The 22,232-nt window shown below is 31.9% G+C and overlaps 3 protein-coding genes across 3 annotated transcripts; 1 reads left to right on the top strand and 2 right to left on the bottom strand.

Moving 5' to 3' along the window:
- Window positions 1-144: 144 nt before the first annotated feature.
- Window positions 145-3,786, bottom strand: LOC105648052 (WEB family protein At2g38370). The gene is made up of 2 exons (XM_012234316.3): window positions 3,387-3,786; window positions 145-1,848 (listed from the first exon to the last, which is right to left on the bottom strand). The coding sequence occupies exons 1-2, from the start codon at window positions 3,561-3,563 to the stop codon at window positions 325-327; spliced, it is 1,701 nt and encodes a 566-aa protein (XP_012089706.1). The 5' UTR covers window positions 3,564-3,786; the 3' UTR covers window positions 145-324.
- Window positions 3,787-9,524: 5,738 nt separating this feature from the next.
- Window positions 9,525-10,524, top strand: LOC105648053 (uncharacterized). Its single transcript, XM_012234317.4, has one exon. It carries the CDS (start codon window positions 9,703-9,705, stop codon window positions 10,279-10,281), a length of 579 nt encoding a protein of 192 aa, XP_012089707.1. The 5' UTR covers window positions 9,525-9,702; the 3' UTR covers window positions 10,282-10,524.
- Window positions 10,525-13,145: 2,621 nt separating this feature from the next.
- Window positions 13,146-17,165, bottom strand: LOC105648054 (aspartate aminotransferase, mitochondrial). The gene is made up of 10 exons (XM_012234318.4): window positions 16,773-17,165; window positions 16,572-16,657; window positions 15,996-16,202; window positions 15,658-15,763; window positions 15,181-15,285; window positions 14,928-15,100; window positions 14,020-14,179; window positions 13,826-13,921; window positions 13,639-13,733; window positions 13,146-13,519 (listed from the first exon to the last, which is right to left on the bottom strand). Exons 1-10 carry the CDS (start codon window positions 16,932-16,934, stop codon window positions 13,438-13,440), a joined length of 1,272 nt encoding a protein of 423 aa, XP_012089708.1. The 5' UTR covers window positions 16,935-17,165; the 3' UTR covers window positions 13,146-13,437.
- Window positions 17,166-22,232: the final 5,067 nt, after the last annotated feature.

Below are 22,232 nucleotides of genomic sequence, written 5' to 3'. Positions count from 1 at the left end.
TGGAACGGAATAATACCGATATTTGTGGGATGGGAGCGTTTTGGATTGAAGGATAACATTTTACACAACCATTGTTATATTTTTAAATTGTTGTATGATAAAAATAATTGGACAGAAGCAATGGAATTAGCCTTGAAAAGGATATAGGAAATATGGGAAATATCATAAATATCATCTTTACAACAACCAATGATACGATACATATATAGTTAATAGAAACAACTACACGGGAACTAGAACACTGCAAAACAGGAATATAAAAGAGTCCACCACAGGAAGGGAGGGAAATTAGAAGTTAGCTGATTGGAAATATTGGCGGGCAAATTACCTCAAGTTTAGAGTTGGCTTCTTCTTTTTCTTACTCTCCTTTGTTAAGAGTAAAGAGAATTTAGCAAAACCAAACTTCTTCCTCTTACCAGAGAACTGCTTGTGACTGCTTTCCTTCTCGACCTTACGATTTGAGGGCACATCACCATTTGGTTTACTGAGCATTTGACCTAGTGAGACCTTTCTCTTCATGGTGCCTTTTTCCGCTGGCATTCCTGTCTCAAACTCTTCAGGCAAGAGCAGCTTCCTGCTAAGAATTTGGCCTATGGATAGGGTCGGCTTCAAAACAGGACTTGACTCATCATTTACTAAGTTCAGCCCGTTTACATCAAGCAAACGAGAATCCCTTCGATGGTGAGAAGGGTATGAGTGCTTAAACTTGGTAGAGTTGTGAACCGAACGTCTTTTCTGCCCATGCTCAGACCTCCACTTGCGAAGAGCTTCTTCAACGGCCAGCTTTCCCTTATTTGCTGCCTCTACTCTGTTCAAAGCTTCCTCCAAGGCCTTCTTACTGGTTTTGACTTCTTCTGTAGCTTCCTCTACCTTCTTTAAGATTTCCGTCCTTGAGACATTTGCTTCATCAACTTGAAGCATAGCATCTACTACCTTAGCCTTTGATGATTCCTCGGCTTTCTGAGCTTTGCAGGTTAGAGTTGAATACTCTTCAAATGTAAGAGTTACTCCTTCAGCTTTCTGTAAAGGATCTTCCGATGAGTTCTCATGTCCTGACACAGCCTTGATCTCTGCAAAAGCAATTGCTTCTGCTGCTCTTGCAGCTTGCTTCATTTTTCTGGCAGCAACCAACCTGATCTCAGCTGTTTTTATCCTACTTCTTGTTTGTTCAATCTCCGATATTGTTTTCATAACTTCAGATTGTGCAGCCTCTCCCATTTTCTTGAACTGCTCTGCCTCAGAATTCAGCCGCTGAAGCTCCCTTGATATATCAAAAGAGTTCTCTGAACCATCTTTAATTTCAGCATCTTTTACAGCTTGAAGTTTTAGTTTTGTTTGGTTTAGCTCTTTCTCAAGAGACAATATTTTTAAGGAATTCAATGTCAGCCTCTCACGGGTTTTTTCAAGTGAAACTCGTTCCTTCTCTAATTTCTTATTTAGAAATTCAACAGAACCTCGAATGTCAGCGAGATCATTGGTAGTCCTAGAAAGGTTCAATTTAGCCTGCTTCAGTTCCATTAAGATCAAACCAGGAGTTGAAGAGGGGCAGGGGCTTAAACTTTCCATCAAATTCTGATTATGATCTCCAACATTATCATGGTTTTGGTCATTCTCCTTTTCTCCTTTTAAATCAGGAGTCACTTTTTGATCTTCCGCAATTGACTCCAAGGTCACATTGGCTTCGGATGCCTGTTTCTGTAGCTTTAATTTAAGTTCTTCAACCATCGTTTTTGTTGATTCCAACTCTTTTAGAACTTCTAGTGTTTCCCTTTCTTTCAATATCAGATCTTTTTCCAGCAGTGCTGTTTGTTTCTCTATTCTTGAAATGTCAACCTCTTCCATCTCATGCTATATATTAAACAAAATCAAAGAGAAAGGAGATTTCATCAGAATACAAGCAAAACTGGAAAAATGCAAAGAGCAAAAAACAAGCATGCAAAACAGTCGGCGATTGTCCTAACATGAAATGAAGACATAATATAAGGTCCATATTATGAACCAGAAGATAAGGACTAGATAACTTTGAGGTGTAGGAGTAACAAATGCATCATAAGAGATATGGGTAGAGTGTCAAAATGGGTTGGCGTGTTGGATTCGATGTCAAACCCGTCTAACACATGACACGATTAGAGTCAACACGAACCGGATCCATTTAATAATCATGTCAAGTATTTAAACACGGATACGATATGAAAATTAAACGATTAACACGAACACAACACGTGTAATTCGTTTAATTAAATGAGTCATATATGAGTAAAAATAAAATCAATCAAATTTAGTTAAATGGATCGTATATGGGTCAGAAAACGATACGTATAACATACATAATCCGCTTAATATACATATTATGTATGAAATTACATTTTTATCCTTAAATAAACGGGTTAGATGAGTCAAACATGACAAGACACGTTTTAACTTGTGTCATATACGGATCGCTCGTTTATGCCACGAACCCATTTAGACTAAGCCCTAACCTGTTTAATTTTTGTGTTAGACAAATCCTGTCTCATGACCCATTTTGACACCATAAATTGGGTGAAGGTTTTGATCCTTTCATGGAATAATTCGACTGCTTGACTATTATTTGAAATATGAATGCTTGATGAAACATTCAAAATTCACCAATTGGTCATTCTGTTCATATCTAATTTTCCATTGCAATAAATATCAAGCTGATAATAATACTAGGAATCCAAATAAAACAGCTCGATTGAGGTCATATGAAAGAATGATCTTCAAAATGCAAAACATGAGGAAAAAGAAGTTTACAAACACAAAACGATAGATGTGTTCTGGTAACAAGAATGTGAAGCTGACAAATTAAAGAACGGATATTGAAGTTTGAACCCATTTTTATGATATGTCCTTGAAAACATGGAAGGTAATGAAAAATGGCAGCATTTAGCCCTCTGCCACATTTTGAACATAGAACAGAGTTATCAACTCAACTTCTTATGACTCGCTCATACACTGGCTTCTTCCCAAATGAAAAATACTAATTAGATCCAAATTACCAGCTAAAAAGAATCATCCCCACAACTAATGAATGAACGACAAAGAAAAAGCCTTTCCGGAGAGCATTATTATTATTATTATTATTTTAAAAGAAATCCTTATAGTTACACACACTAACAATTTTCAATCTGGAACCTGGAATTTCAATTTTGAAAAATTCAGTGTAATCGTTATCAAGATCCCCAGCTTAACCCCACGGATCCGTGAGTCAAGTCAAATACAGCAACAAATTTCGATAAAATAAAATAAAACAAAACCACCAACTTGCTATCAAAAAAATAGATTAAATATTTTGCTTATCATGTAACAAAACCTCAAATAATCCCAAACCAAACATTTAACAAAGATAAAGAAACAGAAGTAACCTCAGTTTCAGATAACTTATGTTGAGAGGGTTTCCAGTAACCGATTCCACCGAATCGACTCACTGCCTCCTTCACGGACTCAAACGGAGCAGAAGTATCAATCTCTGCTCTCAAACTCCCTAACCCGGCTCCACTCTCGCCCGTTTTGGAGCTCGATTCTGTAATCTCCGGCTCCATTTTAGGGTTTCAGTAACAGAAATTTGAAGAACTAAATTGAGTTAAAAGAGATACTGGCTTTTCTCAGTAGTTGTGAAAATGTAGTTTGTTTTTGGCGTGAAGGAGAATCAAAGAGACAAAGAGGCAGAGACGAGAAACAGTGACAGTAAAGCGAAGCACAGTTTGAGCAGTTTTAAGACGTTTCAGTATTCAGAGACTGAACAGAGAGGGAAAACAAAAAAGAAAGGCCAGCGAAAGTATACGTTGGATTTTCTTTCGTTTGTATTTACTGAAAAGCCCTCGAAACGGCCAAAACTTCTGCTGCCGTTTTCGCTGTAGTGCTGTACAATAGTTTTTATATTTTACCATGTTTACCCTTGGTGGTGAAAACAATGTCACTTTGGTTTGAAAAAAGTGGGCCCTCCTATGTTATCCAACGGACTTGTGGTTTTTCTTTTTTTTTTTTTTTTTGGCCTTTGTATTGAAAGAGCGCGTAGGAGAAACACCCCTTTGGGCATCAATTGGTCCATGGCAAGGTTACTGATTTAAAGGTTTTTTTGTTTAGAATTTAGAGTTAGTAATCTCTTTTGATCCGTGAGTGTAAATATTTTCTACATTCTCAGTAAATACGATTTTCAGAGTATCGAATTTATATTTTCACATTAAAATTATTTATTATTTCAATCAATATTTTAATAATACAGTTTGAAAGTTGAATAATTACCTTTTATTTAAATTTTCTTTTAAAAATATTAATAAGAAGAAAAAAATGGGTTTATATGTAATTATTTGAAATTCTAAAAAAGAGAAGGTTAATTACTATTCATATCCCATTTTCATTCTATCTTCATTAACTATCTTCACCACCTAAAATTCACATGCAAGGAAAAGATTGAAGTGAAAGAGTAAAGAAGCTGAAATTATTATTAATTGTGAAAAAGAGGAGGGAAAGTGGGGGCAAAAATCAAGAAATCATGCACCCATGTATCCGGTAGGTCACAGAGCATCATCATCATCTAAGTTAGTTAGTTAGCTAGGTCATAGGTATTGCATTATGAGAAGTTAATTGAAGGTAAAGTTAAAAGGGATAAGGAAAGCGAGGCTAAGTACCGTCTACAGTGTGGGGTTCCCTCTTCTCTCCTTCGGTAGTGAGCTCCGACATAAAATAATGATACCATTCTAATTTCTTTCTTTAATTTTCTTTTTCTTCGACAGCATAAATGAGGTGACCGTTGCATGAAAAGTTATACATCTTTTGTACATGAAACCAGAAGCATTGATTCCTTTCTTCCAGGAAAAAGAAAATGAAGTAAAAAGATGTTGCCCCCAATTTCAATTTAAATCTTATGAATTAAGTGGGATAAATTAATTATATATATCTATTGAACTTATTTTTTAGATTCATTATGTTTTAAATAAAATTTTGGTGCAAAATAGAAGTAGAATAATAATTATTGTCATATTTTTTTTTTTCCAAATAAAAAATAGGATTCACCTTAGGTAATTCATCATGTTCATGCTAATGGTGTAAAGCCACAAGCACCACAACGGCATTGCTTTTGTGAAATCCCTAGCACCAAAAGGGTTGGCCCATTGACCACTTCACAATTCAAAGGGCCTAGTTATTCTAAACTAGGTAGGTGAAACTTTTCAAACCAACTTAAAGCCTCTGAAGTTAGTAATCACTTCAGGCCCAAGCCCATATTCAATTAGCTTATTCTTTGATAAGGATGATCATGATATTACATAACACTTACCTCATTACTCTTGGCATATTGGCTTGGTTGTCCCATCATTTTTATGGCATTGCTAATGTCCGTCGTTGTAATAGTTAGTCTAATATATTTCTCTTTTTATTATACTTAACAAGGAATGTATATTTTAACTTAATTAGGAAAAAATAAAAATTTGTAATCTACTAATGAGCGAAACTCATTGGTTAAAATTTGTAAGTTTTAAGCATTGCTGTAGCAAATGAAACCATAAGCATAGCTATCAAATACCATTTCAAGCTATTTCTATCAAACTCAAACATCAAAATCACAAGAATACCAAACTTTTCTTCTCTAGGAACAAGACAAACACAGGCGTGTCAATATTTCAGTCCATAAAATAACATTCTGATGCTTGTCATAGTACCATCCATCATAATAGTTTTTTGAGGTGAGTATCATATCATATCCATGTGGGGCTTCTCCTAATCAAGTTGTAAAAATCTAAATTTTAAATACAGAAATCAAGTTATTAAAATTAAAATCTAATTTTAATAATTGGATATATGAATGGTAATTCTTATTTCTGCCATCTTGTGGACAGCTGATCTAATACCTATTGGAAAATTATTAAATAAGAATAGTGGAACTAAAGTATTGACAGGATGATGACTTTGTTAATAAAGAGAATTAACTAAGACCTTTGACATACTAAATACATTATTATTTTTAATCAAGTAAGACATAGTACTTGATGGTGAGAAAATGTATGCATGGGTGGGTAGAATGCATATTTCAAACTTGACATTTTACTTACGCAAAGAGCTAATTCTAATATTTGAATAATATTTTGTGGGTTTTATGTCTACTGTTTGCAATGCTAGGCTTTTAATCAATCATTAAAGAAATGTTAAAATATTTAGATCCTCTAAATCTTTTATAATCATAACTTATTTGGATATCATAATTGTTACTATTTTATATTTATTATTATCATATTTATTTTTAGAGGTGTGATCAATAGCTTAATTAATTATATTAGAAAATATTAAAAAAAAAAAAAATGTAAGATGTATTGAAAGAGGAGCACTCAACCGCAATGCTTATTAATTAGCTTAATGGTGATGCCACAACTCCTTACACTTAATAATTATTCAATTAGAGAGTAATAGAACACTTAATAATTATTCAATTAGAGAGTAATAGAAAGAGAGATTTTAAATTTACGAGACCTCTGTATCTATTGAATTGTTGGGTAACATCTATCAACTAGGAACAGTTAAAGGAAAAACGATTCCAACAGAGATTTTCTCAATCCATACAGATTAAACATTCGATATCTTACTTAAAAGACCTAAGTCCTTTTCCCTCGTATCATTCCATGTTGATTGCCTCTAGTTTCTTTTTTATAATATGAAAATATGGTTTTATAATTATGAATATTGATTAAAGTTGCTTTAGAATCTATAAATGAGTCTGAATAACATTTGGATTACACACCGAGAAACAGTTTTCTCATTAAATTAATGAAAGTGTTTTAGTGACTACATATGACTAGAACCTGAAATCTATTGTTAGTTACTTTTCACATATTTAAAGAAAATAAAAAAACCGACACACATAATTGGTAAAACTTATAAACATTAATATTAATATTAATATTAATGTCAAATGTTTATTCATTTTGAATAATTAATTAAATAAAGCATACTAATATATAGTCTAATGAGAAGTGTATATATGACCTAATAGTATATTCAGATTCGAATTTTTTCTCTCTCGATACTTAAAAAAAAAAAAAAAAAAACATTTTTTTTTTCACACCAAATTGCCACTTTTATGAAAGAGTACTTTATCTCTGCAAGTACTATTATAGGTCAAAATCTATATGATGGCTGCCCCAAGGCCAAATTCATAATGAATTTAGGTCAAGTCCTTCTAAATCCAAAAACACTATTATTAAGTAAAGGGTCACAAAAATGATCAATCATCCTTGGACATTAAATATTTCAGACAAAGTTGGTCTGATTACTATCCAAAGGTACAGGGATGGGGTTTCTCAAGGACACAGGTCCCTCAAAATATTTAAAGTATCCCTAATATATAATATATTGTAATTTTGATTATAAATTTTTTTATTAAGTTACATACACATACTTATTAATTTATCCATTGACAAGAAACTCAAACTTCCCTCGCTCTAAAACGTGCATAGGCATCTATATATATGTTAAAAATAATGCTTAATTTGTCTTTTAAATTTTGTCGTATTGAACTTTTAGATCACTTTTAATTAAAAAAAAGCCAATTTAAGTCCATTGTTTTGATTGAAACAAGTGCATTGACAGAGTAAAAAATAAATAAAATGTTTGAGTTGAAAGAAAATCAGATCGTTAACTTTTTTTTTTTATTATAAGCCTATCGTGGTATATTGTTCAGCCAAAAAATGGATTAAATTGATTTTTTTTTTTATTGAAAGTTAACCCATTAAAATTGATTTAATAATTCAGTTTCAGATAAATTGTAAGTAGTAAACAACTCCAAAAGGCAAATCGGAGATTATTTTTAAAAATTATGTACTATCAGCAAACCGGAAGGTCCTACAGAGCCCCCGGCAGCTACATATTAATGTTTTCTAGGGTATGTCCATATCTGAAGACGATGGTTCACAATTTTGGAAGATGCCTTGGAGGTTATATATATGTTGTACAGGAATTTCTTTTAATTGTGTGCTATTGTGCCCCATATAAAAATTAATTACTAGCCAGGTAGTGTCAATGATAGGGGTCGGACAAGGGACAATGTCTTGATTGGAAGATGTGAGAATATTTAAGGAATAGCAGCAAACTCTCCGATCTTGGTTCACATGTAACCGTACCAGTGAATACTTCTCCATTAGATCCAAATGGAGTATATATTAGAGTAACACTCTGATAATAACAATAATTGTTACCATTTAATTAATTTTATAGATCCAAATGATTTTTAAAAAAAAAAAAATTTCAAACTTAAATATACAAAAAATTACTTACAGCAGAATTTAATTTCGTAACTAAGTAAATAAATAAGTGCCATCCTCCTTCCCCTTCCATCCCATGTATCTCTGCCCTTAGCCAAGGGAGCATTTCTGGTGAGCTAACTTGAGACATTAATGGCAGCTTTTTTATTTTATTTTTTGCTAAGTTTTGAACATGATAGCTTATATTCAAAATTATATGTATTTATAAGATTTTATTCAAAAGGGTTTTTCAAAATATAATTATAAAAAGTGAATTATAAGATCACTGACCTTAATAATTATAAGAGAAGCATATTTCAATAACTACTCTGATACAATTGTATTATTTTATTATCATTCTGGTCTGTGTGTATGGGATTAATTTACAATAAACAGTCGGTCATGGGCCTCATGGCAATAGGATTGGTTGCTAACAACGTAAAATAAACTAAACAAAAAGGAATTGCCCAATGGCCCCTAGCTCATATACTGGGATTACAAATTAGAGAGAGAAAATCTTGGCAAGACGCATGTGTAATTTAGTTAATTAATTGAGTTTTACCTATTAAGTCTTTAATTTTAATTTCTATTTAGGTTTTTATTTAAAATAATATTAAAAATTTGAATGGCTTAACATCGATAAATAAAGATTTAACGACTTAAATATAAATAAAATTTTGATAAATTCAGGGACATTAACTATGTGCAGTATCGCAGAAAATCTTCTAGTAGAACTTAGCATTTTCTTTCTCCTTCCTTTCTTTATTTCCTTTTGCTTTGTGGAAATTCTTTAACCAATGGTCCTATTTGAGAACGGTTCTTGATTACTTCTCTTTATAGTTTATACCCTGCACGGTCAGGAGGATCCCTATGCTGACCTTAGAATCTCCTCACACTTAAAAATACGTACCTAGTACTGTCATTGGAGTAATTGATATGCATATCAAGAATTTGCATGTCTTTTAACAAATAAATTAATTAGGAGGTTCAAATCTTACTTTCCATTAAAAATTTCTCACATCATTAGTAATACCAGGGAGGGGAAGTTAATTATTATTTCTAGAGCTCTGAAATTTGCTGATTCAAACATTAATATGAGCTCCAATTTAAGAAAAATGAAAGAAGGTAATGGTAGAAATAGTAAAAAGAAAAAGGGGGTAGGTGATATAAATACTCACAGGGTATTATATTGCCATTAAAGCTCTGGTGTGGGTCACCATGCATTTGGACACAAATCTTTCAAGTCAATACCCAATTTATATTTATAATATAGGCATGTGTTGTTTTTTATTTTAAATTTATACTCTTGTAAAAAATAAATGTAAGTACACAATTTCATCAATCAACTGGTACCTAGTTTATATAATATCTATAAAATACCAAGAGGTGTGCTTCTTCTTCTTCTTCTTCTTCCATTTCTAAACCTGTAGCCATATCCCATAATTCCAAGATGTTAAGTACAAGCTCATCAGAAATTGCTCCAAAGTCCCTCCAAATTAAAGAAGATGACAAGTTCTTCTCCAGGCTTCTTTCCAAAGAAAGCTCCAATGCTAATCCTTCTTTTAGGGTTTATTATGGTGGAGTTAATGTTGCAGTTCCATTTATTTGGGAATCGCAACCAGGTACTCCTAAATACTCTTTTACTCAAAACACACTGCTAATTCCTCCATTAACTCCACCTCCTTCTTTCTATTCAAAATGCTATTCCAAGAAAAACAAGAAACCTAGTAATAATAATTCAAGATCCCATAATCTTTTCTACTTTGTTTTGTCAAGAATCAAGAAAGTTACCAATATGTCCAAATCTCCTTCTTCTTCTTCAGTTAATTTATCCCCTACATCATCTTCCTCTGCTGCTTCTTGGTGTTCTTTGAATTCTTCTAGCTTTCTTCATTCTACTCATGATCAGCGAAGCAGGTTCTTGAGCTTTGATTCTCGAGCTTGTGATGAAGAAGTAGTTACCATTGATCAATCACCAACTTCGACTTTGTGTTTTGGAGCTAGTACTAATAGAAAAGTATGGTGGTGAATGGTAAGTGAAAAAGAAACATCTAATATATAGTTAATTATGGTTAATTTGGCCATAGATTTTGTTGGCCTATGTACTGTATTTGCTCTCCTGTTTAAAATCTCTATCTGTCTGTTTATCTTTTTCTTTTTCTTTTGTTCATCCTGTTCATCTATGGTAGTGGGCTTGGACCACAAAATTATGTCATTGATATGTATTGCATATGAGAGTTATTTGATAAAATATATAACACTTGTTAATTAATTTGCTTATTATGCACTTTAATTATTTTGTTTTTGATTGGTTAAAAGAAAACACAGAACGTGCACGCGGGTTAGGGATAATTTATTTTTTATTATTAGACCATAAAAAAACAATATATATATATATATATATATATATATATATATATATATATATATATATCTCGTTGAAGTTGAAATTCTTGACCTATTTCATGACGGTTTCAACTTCACAACTAGATTAATGTATTAGTTAATTAATTAGTTAATGATTTTTTTTTTTGGTGAGAAAAATATTGATGGATATACACTTTGGTGTGTGTGTGTTTATATATATATATGGTATACAATTTGGTAAACTTTCAACCAAATGAAATTGTTAGGTTTGGACAATTTGAGGAAGCTGAAGAAGAATGCATTTAATCTTTTAGGATTAGTACTAATTTTTCCTTTTGGAGAGGATCAATTTCTGTTTTGAGAAGTTATACAATTTCCATCATTATCACTACTAATCACTCTATAATGCACTATGAAACAATTAGGTGAAACTAATTGCTTTAAGGTGATGGTAATTTGTTTCTTTTTCTTTTTTTGGTTTTCCCTGCAATTTTTTTTTAAACTATAGGTCAATGCATGACATTTTACTTTAAGTTCGAATTGATAATTTTAGTTTTTATGCTAATTATTAGGAAAAAAAAATTTTAATTAAGGAATTGAAGTATTTTATACTATATATCATAATTAGTAATAAATTAAGTGCAATAAAAATTACCATGGATCAACGGTGTAGACTGCATCTTCTTTCAAAACCTAAATTATTAATATTGATTCATAAGATTAAATTTCTAAAAATATAATTTTCATCATATTATGAAAATTCTCCTTTTTTTAATAATATATATATTTAAGTAAACTAGGCATTCTGCCGCTTGCGGTTTTTCACTCTTTGACCTACAGAGCAATAATATTATTAAATCTCAATTCATAAATATGAACTAAACCTCCAATTGTAAGTCACAATCACAAAATGAATCACATGAATTTTCTTTTCTTTTTGAAAATATTAAATTAGATTTATATTAATTATAACATAATAACTTACTGTTGCAGTGTTAATTACTTACTAAAAATGCAAAGCCTTACAAAAGACGTTTGTTAGTAGTAGGACACAAATATAATTTGGAGTAAGAAAGGTAATAAAAGAATTGATAAAAATAGAAGGATTAGGCAGTCTGGATCTAGATATCGGTGATTTATAAAAAAAAAAAAAAAAAAAAAAAAAGACAAAATTGGAAGTTGATTATTTAAAGTACAATAATAATCAGTAGCAATGCTGTGTCTCTATCTTGCCCTTTGTGATTATTTAATGTAAAGAGGAAGGATGGCTACATTTTCCTACCAAATTGATATTATAATTTCTTTTTTTTTTTTTTTTTTGGTTTGTTCTGTTGGTCTCATGGCTCTGCTTTGTCCTCATCAAATACTGAAAGCTTATTATTTTTCTAAATAAAGAAAATCTCTCCATTCAAAAAAAAAAAAAAAAAAAAAAAAAAATCTTCTCTTGCTTACTGTAGTACAGATAGATTAATCAGACTTAATTCACCTACTACTTATTTAATACGAAATTTTGATACATTTTTCTTAATAAAATCATTGTTCAGTTGTTTTAAGACATCTAGATCTTGATTATGTAAGCCCAACATTGTAAATCTTAATAATAATAATAAGTCAGATCTAGCATAGCTTCATGGAAACTTCTTCTACTCTTGCTGCTGTATATGTTTTTTATTATTATTATTTTTATTTCTTAATTATTAAAGAAAAAAAAATTGAATATATTTTTCTTATTATTTAGTGTTATAAATGAGAAAATAAGTTTCCATTTTTTTTTTCAAATTGTTTCCTAAGAAATAAATTTCCATGCTATGTTTCGTAAACCATAATACAATGTAATAATAACATTGCAAAGAAATTCATGCAACGTAATCCCTATTACATTATAAAATCTTATATTGAACAAGTTGATAAGAGGTTCCTAAAATTTTAAAGTAAATTTCATATGTATTACTCATAAAAAAAAAAAAAAAAATATATATATATATATATATATATATATATATATATATATATATATATATATATATTTCAGACCCGTGTTCATAAAACCTAAGAGGTAAAGGTGCCAACCCTGTAAAGAGTAAAAGAGTCTTATGTTCCTCGGTTGTAATGAAAGATTAAAAAAAAAAAAAAATTCCAATGATCAAAATACACGCACGGGCCCAGAACCAGCTGCAATGTCGTGGACCAAAACGACCACATGAGAACAAAAGGAAATCCTCGTTTTTGTTGTTTCTATTTCTAATGGCCAACCAATACGAGTGTGAGAAAGAGTCATCAAACAGCTAAACAAATTGTTTAAGATGGATACAACAAACAAGAGCTTCAACTTTGCTTATATAATGTCTGAATTGTCGGCAATTCTGCTGCTAGTGACTTCTCCATGTGACTGTGGACCACAGTTTTAATGGTTACGTGCTACACAGAAACAAGGATTCAGAATATTCTGTGGTATTTTGCAAATTGATTCTTATGTATTATAATCATTAATTACTGCCTTTTTTATAAAGTTTCAGAGGATCTAGATTTCCATATATCCATTTCATGTAGGATTTTATTTCATTTTTACATAAGATCCATCAGTATACATATCAAGGGCAAAGAGCAAGAGACTTCATCTGCCATAATATCCATTTTGCTCTGGAACGTTTCAAAAGATACAACTGAACAATTATATGAGAAGGGGTTGACTCTGTTTGTCTCTCTGTCTCTCTAGTTTAGTATCTGTAGAGTTAATCTCATAAAATTATGGTTTTGCATCTTCAAGTATAGTCAAGCATCAGTCACAAATAAGCTGATGATGACTGCCAGAAATAATCTATACTTTCTGACCATGTTTAGTGACTTCATGTATTGCATTTGCTAAATAATTTACATTTCCTGTAGTAACACCGGCCATACTGCACATATCAGCATATGGTCATAAGATTAGAATGGGTCAGATAAGTTCTATAGCACTCTCAATTATAACAAATTAACAATAATAAAAAATTTTAGCCAATTCTCGATAGTAACTTACCTCATTCGACCATCAAGAGTCATGTAAACGTGGAATTCCCTTACGATCCGATCAACCTGTTCTGGGGTTAAGCCAGAGAAGCAAAACATGCCAACCTGCAGTTTTGTACATATGAGAGCTAAAAGTAAGAAACTAAATGCTTAAGCTTTCTGACAATGAATTGAATGTCAAATGGTAAAATACCAACCTGGTTTGTTATGTGCTCCCAGTTGAGAGAAGAACCCAATTGCTTAAGGCCTTCGTGAAGTTTAATCCTCATTCTTTGAATGCGATTTGCCATGCCCTTATGTTGCAGGTACGATAAAAAGGTACATCAGATTTTCAGATTCATTATATGGAGAGGAAGCAGAAAGAAAAGGTTTAAGGAATAATCATTGTTACCTTCAACTCTTTAACCCATAGTGACTTAATATCTGGATCGCTCAAGATTGTTGAGACAAGTGATATGCCATGAACAGGAGGGCTGCTATACATTGCCCTGGCAATTGTCTGCAGTTGGCTTTTAATTGCAACTGCTTGCTTCGTATCATTGCAGAGAACACTGACATAACAAAAATGGAGGTTGAAAATAGCTACTTGAAAAGGAAAAAGATGATGGCTTACTACAGCAATTACATTATGCATAAGCTATTGTCATTTAGCTTAATAAACGGAAACAAAATTTGGGTTATGATCTATCAATCTCTTATACAGTGTTTGCATCAAATCAATCAGAATTCATTTCATTTGCAAATAGATTTTCATTAATAAAATTTATTTGTCAATAAATTCTCCTGTTTGATACCCTGACTATTAAGTATAAATTTTAATTTACTACGTTAACCAATTTTAGTCAAGTTAAATATTTAGTTAGCTATATTAATTTAGAGACCACTTGCAAATTCTGTTAAATTTGATAGGATTTAGTTCAAACACAACAATTCCACAAAATTAATTAAATTGAGTTCCAAATGAATTTTCATTTATACTCAACATAAAATGTATGTATTACAAATGAATTCCACAAAGTTCTTGGTATGAACAAATTTGAAGTACATGATTCATCTATAAATGATAGAATTTGGTTTAGCCATGTTAAATTCTGTAAAAGCAAATTATGGGGAGTAAAATGAGCATTTTACTGTCATTTCAACTGTGGAAAGTATATAACTTTGTGGAGTTCATTTAAAGCATGAAATGGCTAATAATTTTTAATTCTTTACTTTTACAGCAGGGTCTGTAGTGCCTTTATGGAAACAATCAAACAAATATACATATAGTTAAAATAAAAACTGAGATTTGCTTCCAACCTGAGACAACCAACTCGATGTCCATATAAACCCATGTTCTTCGCAAAGGATTGAGCACAGCCTATTAAATGCCCATCTTCAAGAAAAATACGAATGGATAGAGCATCCCTATCAAGGTCTCCGCTTGCAAAACCTTGATAAGCCATGTCAAAGAAGGGGAAATGATTCTTGACCTGGAAAGTAATTAGAGACTTAAACTGTTGATCAAGAATCTGTGAAATGCAGCAAGTCAAAACATGTCATATATAATTACCTTGAACTGATATGAAATTTCTCTCCACTGTTCCTCCGTGGGATCAACCCCAGTAGGGTTGTGAGCACAGGGGTGAAGCAGGAAAAAGGAACCATCTGGGGCATCCTAAGGAAGCCATCAAACAAAGTGAATTGAAGAAAATCAACAAATAAATGTGTATATAATAGTTGCAAGATTTGATATTTGGCAGCATTGAGCTTAAAAAAACCGTATTTAATTGATACAGTATCCAGAACTAGTTACATGACTCCTGCAGCCAATAAACTACTTTGTGAAATGAAGATGCACAGACATTATCAATAAGTAACAGTTCTATAGAATTTATCAAATGTCTAAACCAATTTATGATTAAATAAGAATTTTTCCTGAAAGTTGAGTCTCGGCAAATGACACAATGAGTGCTTGAGAAACCTTTACTAAATAAAGAATTATCACATAGTCTATGAGATATTTAGAAATTCTTGTAGAATGACACACCTTTACATCATTCATAAGTGCACTGAAATTTAAACCCTTCATATCAGGATGGTAGTAGTGAAAGGTACTCTGAGGAACTTGGGCATCTCTCCATATGTTATGGTGGCTATTAATTACAGAAGTTAGAATGTCAATGACAGAAAGATGGAATCCATAAACTATTCCAATTTAGATAACAATAATTAGATTAATCCGTTGGTAAATTGCATTCAGGTCCTTAGGCTTCGCATTTAATTACACCCCTTCCGACTTTAGATGCATATTGTTTTCAATTATGGCAAAGGACCTGAATGTAATCTATTCAGAAAGAACTGAAAAGATATCCAAAAATTACTTACTTAGACCATGTGGGATCAGGCAAATACATCGAAGATTCAGGATAGTAACGCCTTTGGAACTCAGCAAAGAGGCGACATGCACCAGTTCCCGAGAGTGCTTGAACTCCGGCAAACCTCCCTTCTTTTATAACATCTGAATCTTTACCATAAACCAATTTGACACTCTCCTCTACCAATTTTGAACTCACTGCAGATGAAATAGACTCCCTGCAAATGCCCCTTGAGAGTTTATTATAACATAGTTGAAATTGATTCTGCTAAATCAATACCGAGTACCGACATAAGAGAAATAATGAGGGGAGATATCAATTTTCTCAATTTGCATTTAGCTGGTTAGCAACTAATCATTTATCTAAATATTTGTTATCATTTTTCAACAGTAGTACAACTCAATCTGTTAAGAATCCCATATTTCCATATTTATAGCTAGCTAATTGGTTAGCATTAACCATTTAGCATTGGTTTGGTTGTCACAAGCATAAGGAAACCCACATTCTCAACTGTATCTCTGCCAAATTATAACTCAATTGAACCTACATTACGGAAGAGGAAAAATTGAAGAAAAGGGAAACTCACAAGAAATCACAGCCCGCAATCTTAGCCTCAGCATCCCGAACACATTGAAGAATAACAGGTTTACCCTCGTCATCCCTGTAAGCTCCCTAAAAAGTGAAAATTTTAAGAAATAAAACCAACAACTCATTCATTGTAATACCCAAGAAAGCTGAAAAAGAAACAAATTTCAAAAGGAGAAAGAAGCAACTAGTTACCACTTACCACTCCTAGATTGATCTTGGTAGGGGAGGTATCAGCAACAAAAGCCTCTGTGACACTAGTAATGGGGTCCTTGGGAGCTGGGCCCACATGGTCCCACCATCGAAGAAGCTTAGACGAGGTAGAGAAGCATCTTGATGTTCTCATCAAATGATATCTCCACATAATTTATGATGTTAGTTACCTACAGTTGGTGCAGCGAATTGTTATGTTTGGGTCTGAGTTAGCCCAGACATAAATCTCTTTTATAATCAGCATGAACAGAAAGTAAAGTGTCATCATCTTCTTCGATGCGCCGCTTCAGGTTTTGAAAGAGTGATTCGGTGGGCTTACTGTGATCTTTCCTGCGCACACCGTCTAACTTAGTTTTTTTCCATTGGCTGGGTTTCTTTCTGACAGAGCCAACAGAAATAAGGGGCATTGACTGTGTTTATGTGTTTGAGTTGACTCTTGTCGCGTCTGGAAGCCGGGAATGGCCCAACCCAAAATTTATTGGTGCACGTGGCAAACAGATACTCATTTCTTACACTCGAAATCTACTTTTCCTTTGGGCCCCATTAGAAAGAATTTTTTGCAATTGGGCTCGCTGTATATCCAAACGGCTCACACCCAAAAAATTTTTAATTTTCTTCTTCTTGAATATCTCTTTTTTTTTTTCTTTTATAATTTTAGACTAATAACATTTTTTTCTGATTCAAATATTAATTTTTAATCTCTAGAGTACCGTTAGAGATAAAATTATGTATTGATATTTCAAAAAATTATGTATTGACATATGAAAGAATAATATATCTTGTAAGTGGTAATGGGAGAATAATTGACTTGAAAAAAAATAATCTTAAAAATTTATTATTATGTCAATAATAAAAATAAATTTAAAAATATAATAATTCTAGACTAATTAATTAATCGATTAACAATAAGGAAAAATGTATTAGATTTATCTAAACTGTGTTTGTAGTTCTATTCATAAAAATAAACTAATGAAAATAGAGATTAATGAAAATAGAGATTCTTTTAAATATTGCTTCAATGTTATCCTTTTTTTTCTCGTTAATATTAAATTAATCCCAATAATTTTTTTGTCCTCCATCTTTTTGAATTTCTAAGAATTAGTCACTTTAATAAATTTCGATGGATATTTTATAAATACCCTCATTTCAATATTATTATTTTTCATTAATTTGATTTATGAGTAAATTATAAATCGAATAGGTAGCCAATCAGGTGTGGTCTAATTAGTCTTCCTACTGCTCATAGTAGACGTAGAGAGTTAGAGGTTTCAAATTTTAGTTCTCTCCAACATAAAGTTCACCAATTTGGTGAATGTTATTTAAAGGGGAGTGTAAACATGATCCCACAAAATTAGATTGTATCCCATGATCTTAGGAGTCCCTGATTATAGAGAATTATTTGTTATTGTGTATATGTAGTTACCCAAAGTAGCTAGTTGACTAATGCATGTATATATACTGCTAGTGGTGAAAGAATAAATCATTGAAAAATATTTTACTTTCTTGAATTATTAGTTTGTCAATTCAACATGGTATCATAGATTCATAGTTGGTTTGATCCAAACATAAACTTCACCCCAGAAATTCATTCTTTTCTAATGGGAGATGAAACTCCTCCATCTACGACTATGAATTCCATAACAAAAAATAAAAACATATCGTATAACCAGCCACCTCAAATTATTGTACAACAAGACAATTCAACTTTTCCAGTTGGAATTGTCCTTGATGAAACGAATTTTCCATTATGGTCACAATTGATGGAGACGTGAATTGGTGCACGAAACAAACTTGGATATCTTACGGATGAAATTGGAAAACCAGCACTTGGTGATCCTAGCTATTCTACCGAGGTTACTGATAACCATAGAGTTAAAAGTTGGCTCATTGATTCAATAAGTCCCCACCTAATGCAATGATTCATTCTTTTGGTTACAGTAAAGGAGATTTGGGAAGCTGTTGCAAAAACCTTCTATGATGGATCAGATGAGACTCGCCTGTTTGAATTAAACTAGAAATCCTTAACATTGCACAAAATGGTCGATCCTTATCTACCTATTATAATGAATTAGTTTCAATTTTTTAGGAAATTGATCAACGAACGATTGCTTGAGAGGAAGCGGTGGAAGGAATCATTCATGTACACTCTATGATGGCAAGGCACCAATAGCAAAGTTCTCTGCATTCTCATTTCAATTGCAATAAATCAAGATTGGATGTTGCAACAGTTCTGACGTAAAAAATGCCTTCCTAAATGGTGACCTAGAGAAAGAAGTATACATGGAGCCTCCACCAGGTATAAAACAAAGTTCCATAGAAGAAGGAAAGGTATGCAAGTTAAAACGAATCTTTGCACGGGTTGAAGCAGTCACCTAGAGCTTGGTTTGAAAGATTCTCATCGACAATGAAGTCAGCTGGCTACAAACAAAGCATTTTTTTTATCACACTTTATTCATTAAACACAAAGGAGGGTAACAATATTGTTTGTATATGTTGACGACATGGTCTTGATTGGTAATGATACTGAGGAAATGGAAAATAAACAGAAATATTTGGCTACCAAGTTCGAAATGAAAGATCGAGGACATCTGCGATATTTCCTAGGAATCAAAATATCACGATCAAAACAAGGAATTTTCCTTTCCCAACGAGTATGTATTGAATTTGTTGACCGAAACCGGCATGTTAACATGTAAGCCAGTTGAAACACCCATGGAGTTGAATCATCAACTTGGAATTTCATTTGGTCGAAGTTTGGAAGATGTAGGTCATTATCAACGACTAGTAGGGAAGTTAATCTACTTAGCTCACACCAAACCGGACATTACTTATGTAGTAAGTGTTATAAGCCAATTTATGCACACATGAGTGTATTCTACATAATATTGAGGTATTTGAAAGGAGCTCTAGGAAAAGGGTTGTTGTTCTCAAAGAATGAACCATTTACTATTGAAGGGTACACTGACGCTGATTGGGCAGGAGATGCGTCAACTAGAAAATCTACCTCAGGTTATCTTACATTTGTAGGAGGTAATCTTGTTACTCGGAGAAGCAAGAAACAAAACGTTGTTGCTTGATCTAGTGCAGAAGCTAAATTTTGAGGCATGGCACATGTATGTGAGTTGTTATGGATTAAAGGAATTCTAAAGAACATTGGGATCAAATATTTGAAGCTAATAAACTTATTATGTGACAACAAAGCTGCGATTCAAATTGCATAAAATCTGGTACAACATGATCGTACTAAACATGTTAAGGTTGATCGTCATTTTATTAGAGAAAAGTTGGATAAAAAGATTGTTTAGTTTCCATTTGTCAAGTCTAAGAGCCTAACTTGCTGATATTCTCACAAAAGCAGTTGCAGGAAGGATATTTCATGAAGTAATTGACAAGTTGGGCATGATAGACATCTATGCATCAATTTGAGGGGGAGTGTCGACATGATCCCACAAAATTGTATTATACCCCATGATCTTAGGAGTCCATGATTATAGAGGATATTTTGTAATTATAGAGAATTATTTGTTACCATGTATATATAGTTACCCAAAGTAGCTACTTGACTAATGCATGTATATATATTGCTATTGGTGAAAGAATAAATCATTGAAAAACATTTTACGAATAGATTATTTCTTTCTTGAATTATTAGTTTGTCAATTCAACAGAGAGAATTGCTCTCTGTTGTGTAGCCCACAATATTATTTTGGTCCATTGAGTCTGTCATGTATCAAAAAAAAAAAAAAAATCATAGATCGAATAGGTAAGTCAATCCGAAGAAAAATCATAAAAATGACAAAATGGTTAGATGAAACATTAGTCTAATATCAAGGTAATGTCATAGAATTTATGTTTTTTGCATGTGGCGTGAGAAAATTGAGACATTCAAAAGTAAATTTTTTTAAAACAAAAAAGTCAACCGAAATAACAAATTTAACAAAGGATTACATCATAACAATAAATTCCAAAAAATAATACATATTATTGCGTAAAATTAATAGTTTCTGTAGTTATTAACATTCTAATAGCTATCAATTATTTCATCAAATGTTAAAAGGAATAACTTTTCATATGTCGCTCTTTCAAACTCTAATAAACGTTAATTGAAAAAGTTATTGCCCAAACAGTGTGTTAATAATCTAAAATGTTTATTCAAACCTTGTGGCTTGATTTCATCAACAATTTCACCTAACCACTTTTATTATATTTTTCGTATAAATGAAGAATCATTGACAATATGTATTAGTATTTAATTAATGGCCTTATATATATATTGAGACTCAACTCAGACTAAGGATTACAACAGCTGTACTACGTGCATTTCATTTGCTTGCTATAGTCGCATTTCTTTTTAATATTCCTTCTTATTTTCATTTAAATTAATAAAATTATTTTGGTTATGATGGTTATGTAGGAAATAGATATAGAACATAGTGTAAGTGGATAGACATGAAAAATAGGTATAAAATAAAAGTCAAATGAACAGAAATCGGATATACCAACCTATTGTCTGATATACATAATACATGTTTCAAGTCAAATTAGAAGTTGTTCCCACATCAAGTGGTTTCAAGAAAATGAACAATAGATCAAGAAATATTAAGATTATTAATTAGTAAAAATTAATAAAAGCAACTGCAAAAGTAAATAAAGCTCCAATATTGAATTATTCTAAAGGGGATCAATTTTTTTGTGAAAAAAAGAAATTAAGAGGGAGGCTCGACGCGGTTACTTACACTTCAATGCCATTGTTTGGCGATTATGATTGTTGCTGAGTGAAAATGTCAAATTACTTAAGCTAAACACTCTGATTATTTTGAAGAAAAAAGAAGCTTTGTCGAGGTCAAAAGGAACAGAAGGATGTCTCTTATAAGTAAAGCTTTGTCGGGCATTATCTATCTTCATGCTGAATAAGCCATAAGCCAATCATTTATTGACAATGATTTGACGCAGTCCACCTTTAATATCAGAGTACAGTATAAAGGAACTTATTTTATTAGTCCACCTTTTTAATTAGATGTCACATTGGAAACTATATAACAAAAAAAAAAAAAAAGTTCGTTCCATATATAAAGTACTTTTTTTTTATATAAACTACCAAAATTTTATTATCAAGCACAGTCTAATCCTGATCGAAATTTAATCAATAGTTAAAATTATTCGTCTTTCTCTGTAGATGTATTTAGTGGGAATCAAATCTGAGAGTTCTTTTCACGTGTTTAATCTGTGCTGCCAACTGAGCCACAACTCATAAATACTATTAAGAGTATTTTAATATTATATAAATAAAAAATTAGAGTATATATTGAGCAAAATCACACATCATAAAAGTACAAGTTTATAAAAATGAAGCAAATACTTTGTTTACACTTGAACCAAGTATTCAACTTGGATATGGCACTCTTTTTTTCAGTTTATTTTCTTGAGAAAGAGAGATAAAACCTCACTA

The sequence above is a fragment of the Jatropha curcas genome, chromosome 2 (genome assembly GCF_041381405.1).
Source record: "Jatropha curcas cultivar XTBG-Jc1 chromosome 2, XTBG_Jcur_1.0, whole genome shotgun sequence".
In the NCBI taxonomy this organism is placed as follows: domain Eukaryota; kingdom Viridiplantae; phylum Streptophyta; class Magnoliopsida; order Malpighiales; family Euphorbiaceae; genus Jatropha; species Jatropha curcas.
Note: the sequence above shows the minus strand (reverse complement) of the source record. Positions and strands in the feature narration are given on the sequence as shown.

Coding starts and splice junctions, on each gene's coding strand:
- LOC105648054 (XM_012234318.4), bottom strand. CDS start 16,934: ATGTGGAGATATCATTTGATGAGAACATCAAGATGCTTCTCTACCTCG. Junction 13,734..13,825: donor GGGAGCACATAACAAACCAG/GTTGGTATTTTA, acceptor ACAAAACTGCAG/GTTGGCATGTTTTGCTTCTC. Junction 13,520..13,638: donor ACTCTTGATGGTCGAATGAG/GTAAGTTACTAT, acceptor TGATATGTGCAG/TATGGCCGGTGTTACTACAG.
- LOC105648052 (XM_012234316.3), bottom strand. CDS start 3,563: ATGGAGCCGGAGATTACAGAATCGAGCTCCAAAACGGGCGAGAGTGGA. Junction 1,849..3,386: donor ATAAGTTATCTGAAACTGAG/GTTACTTCTGTT, acceptor TTTAATATATAG/CATGAGATGGAAGAGGTTGA.
- LOC105648053 (XM_012234317.4), top strand. CDS start 9,703: ATGTTAAGTACAAGCTCATCAGAAATTGCTCCAAAGTCCCTCCAAATT.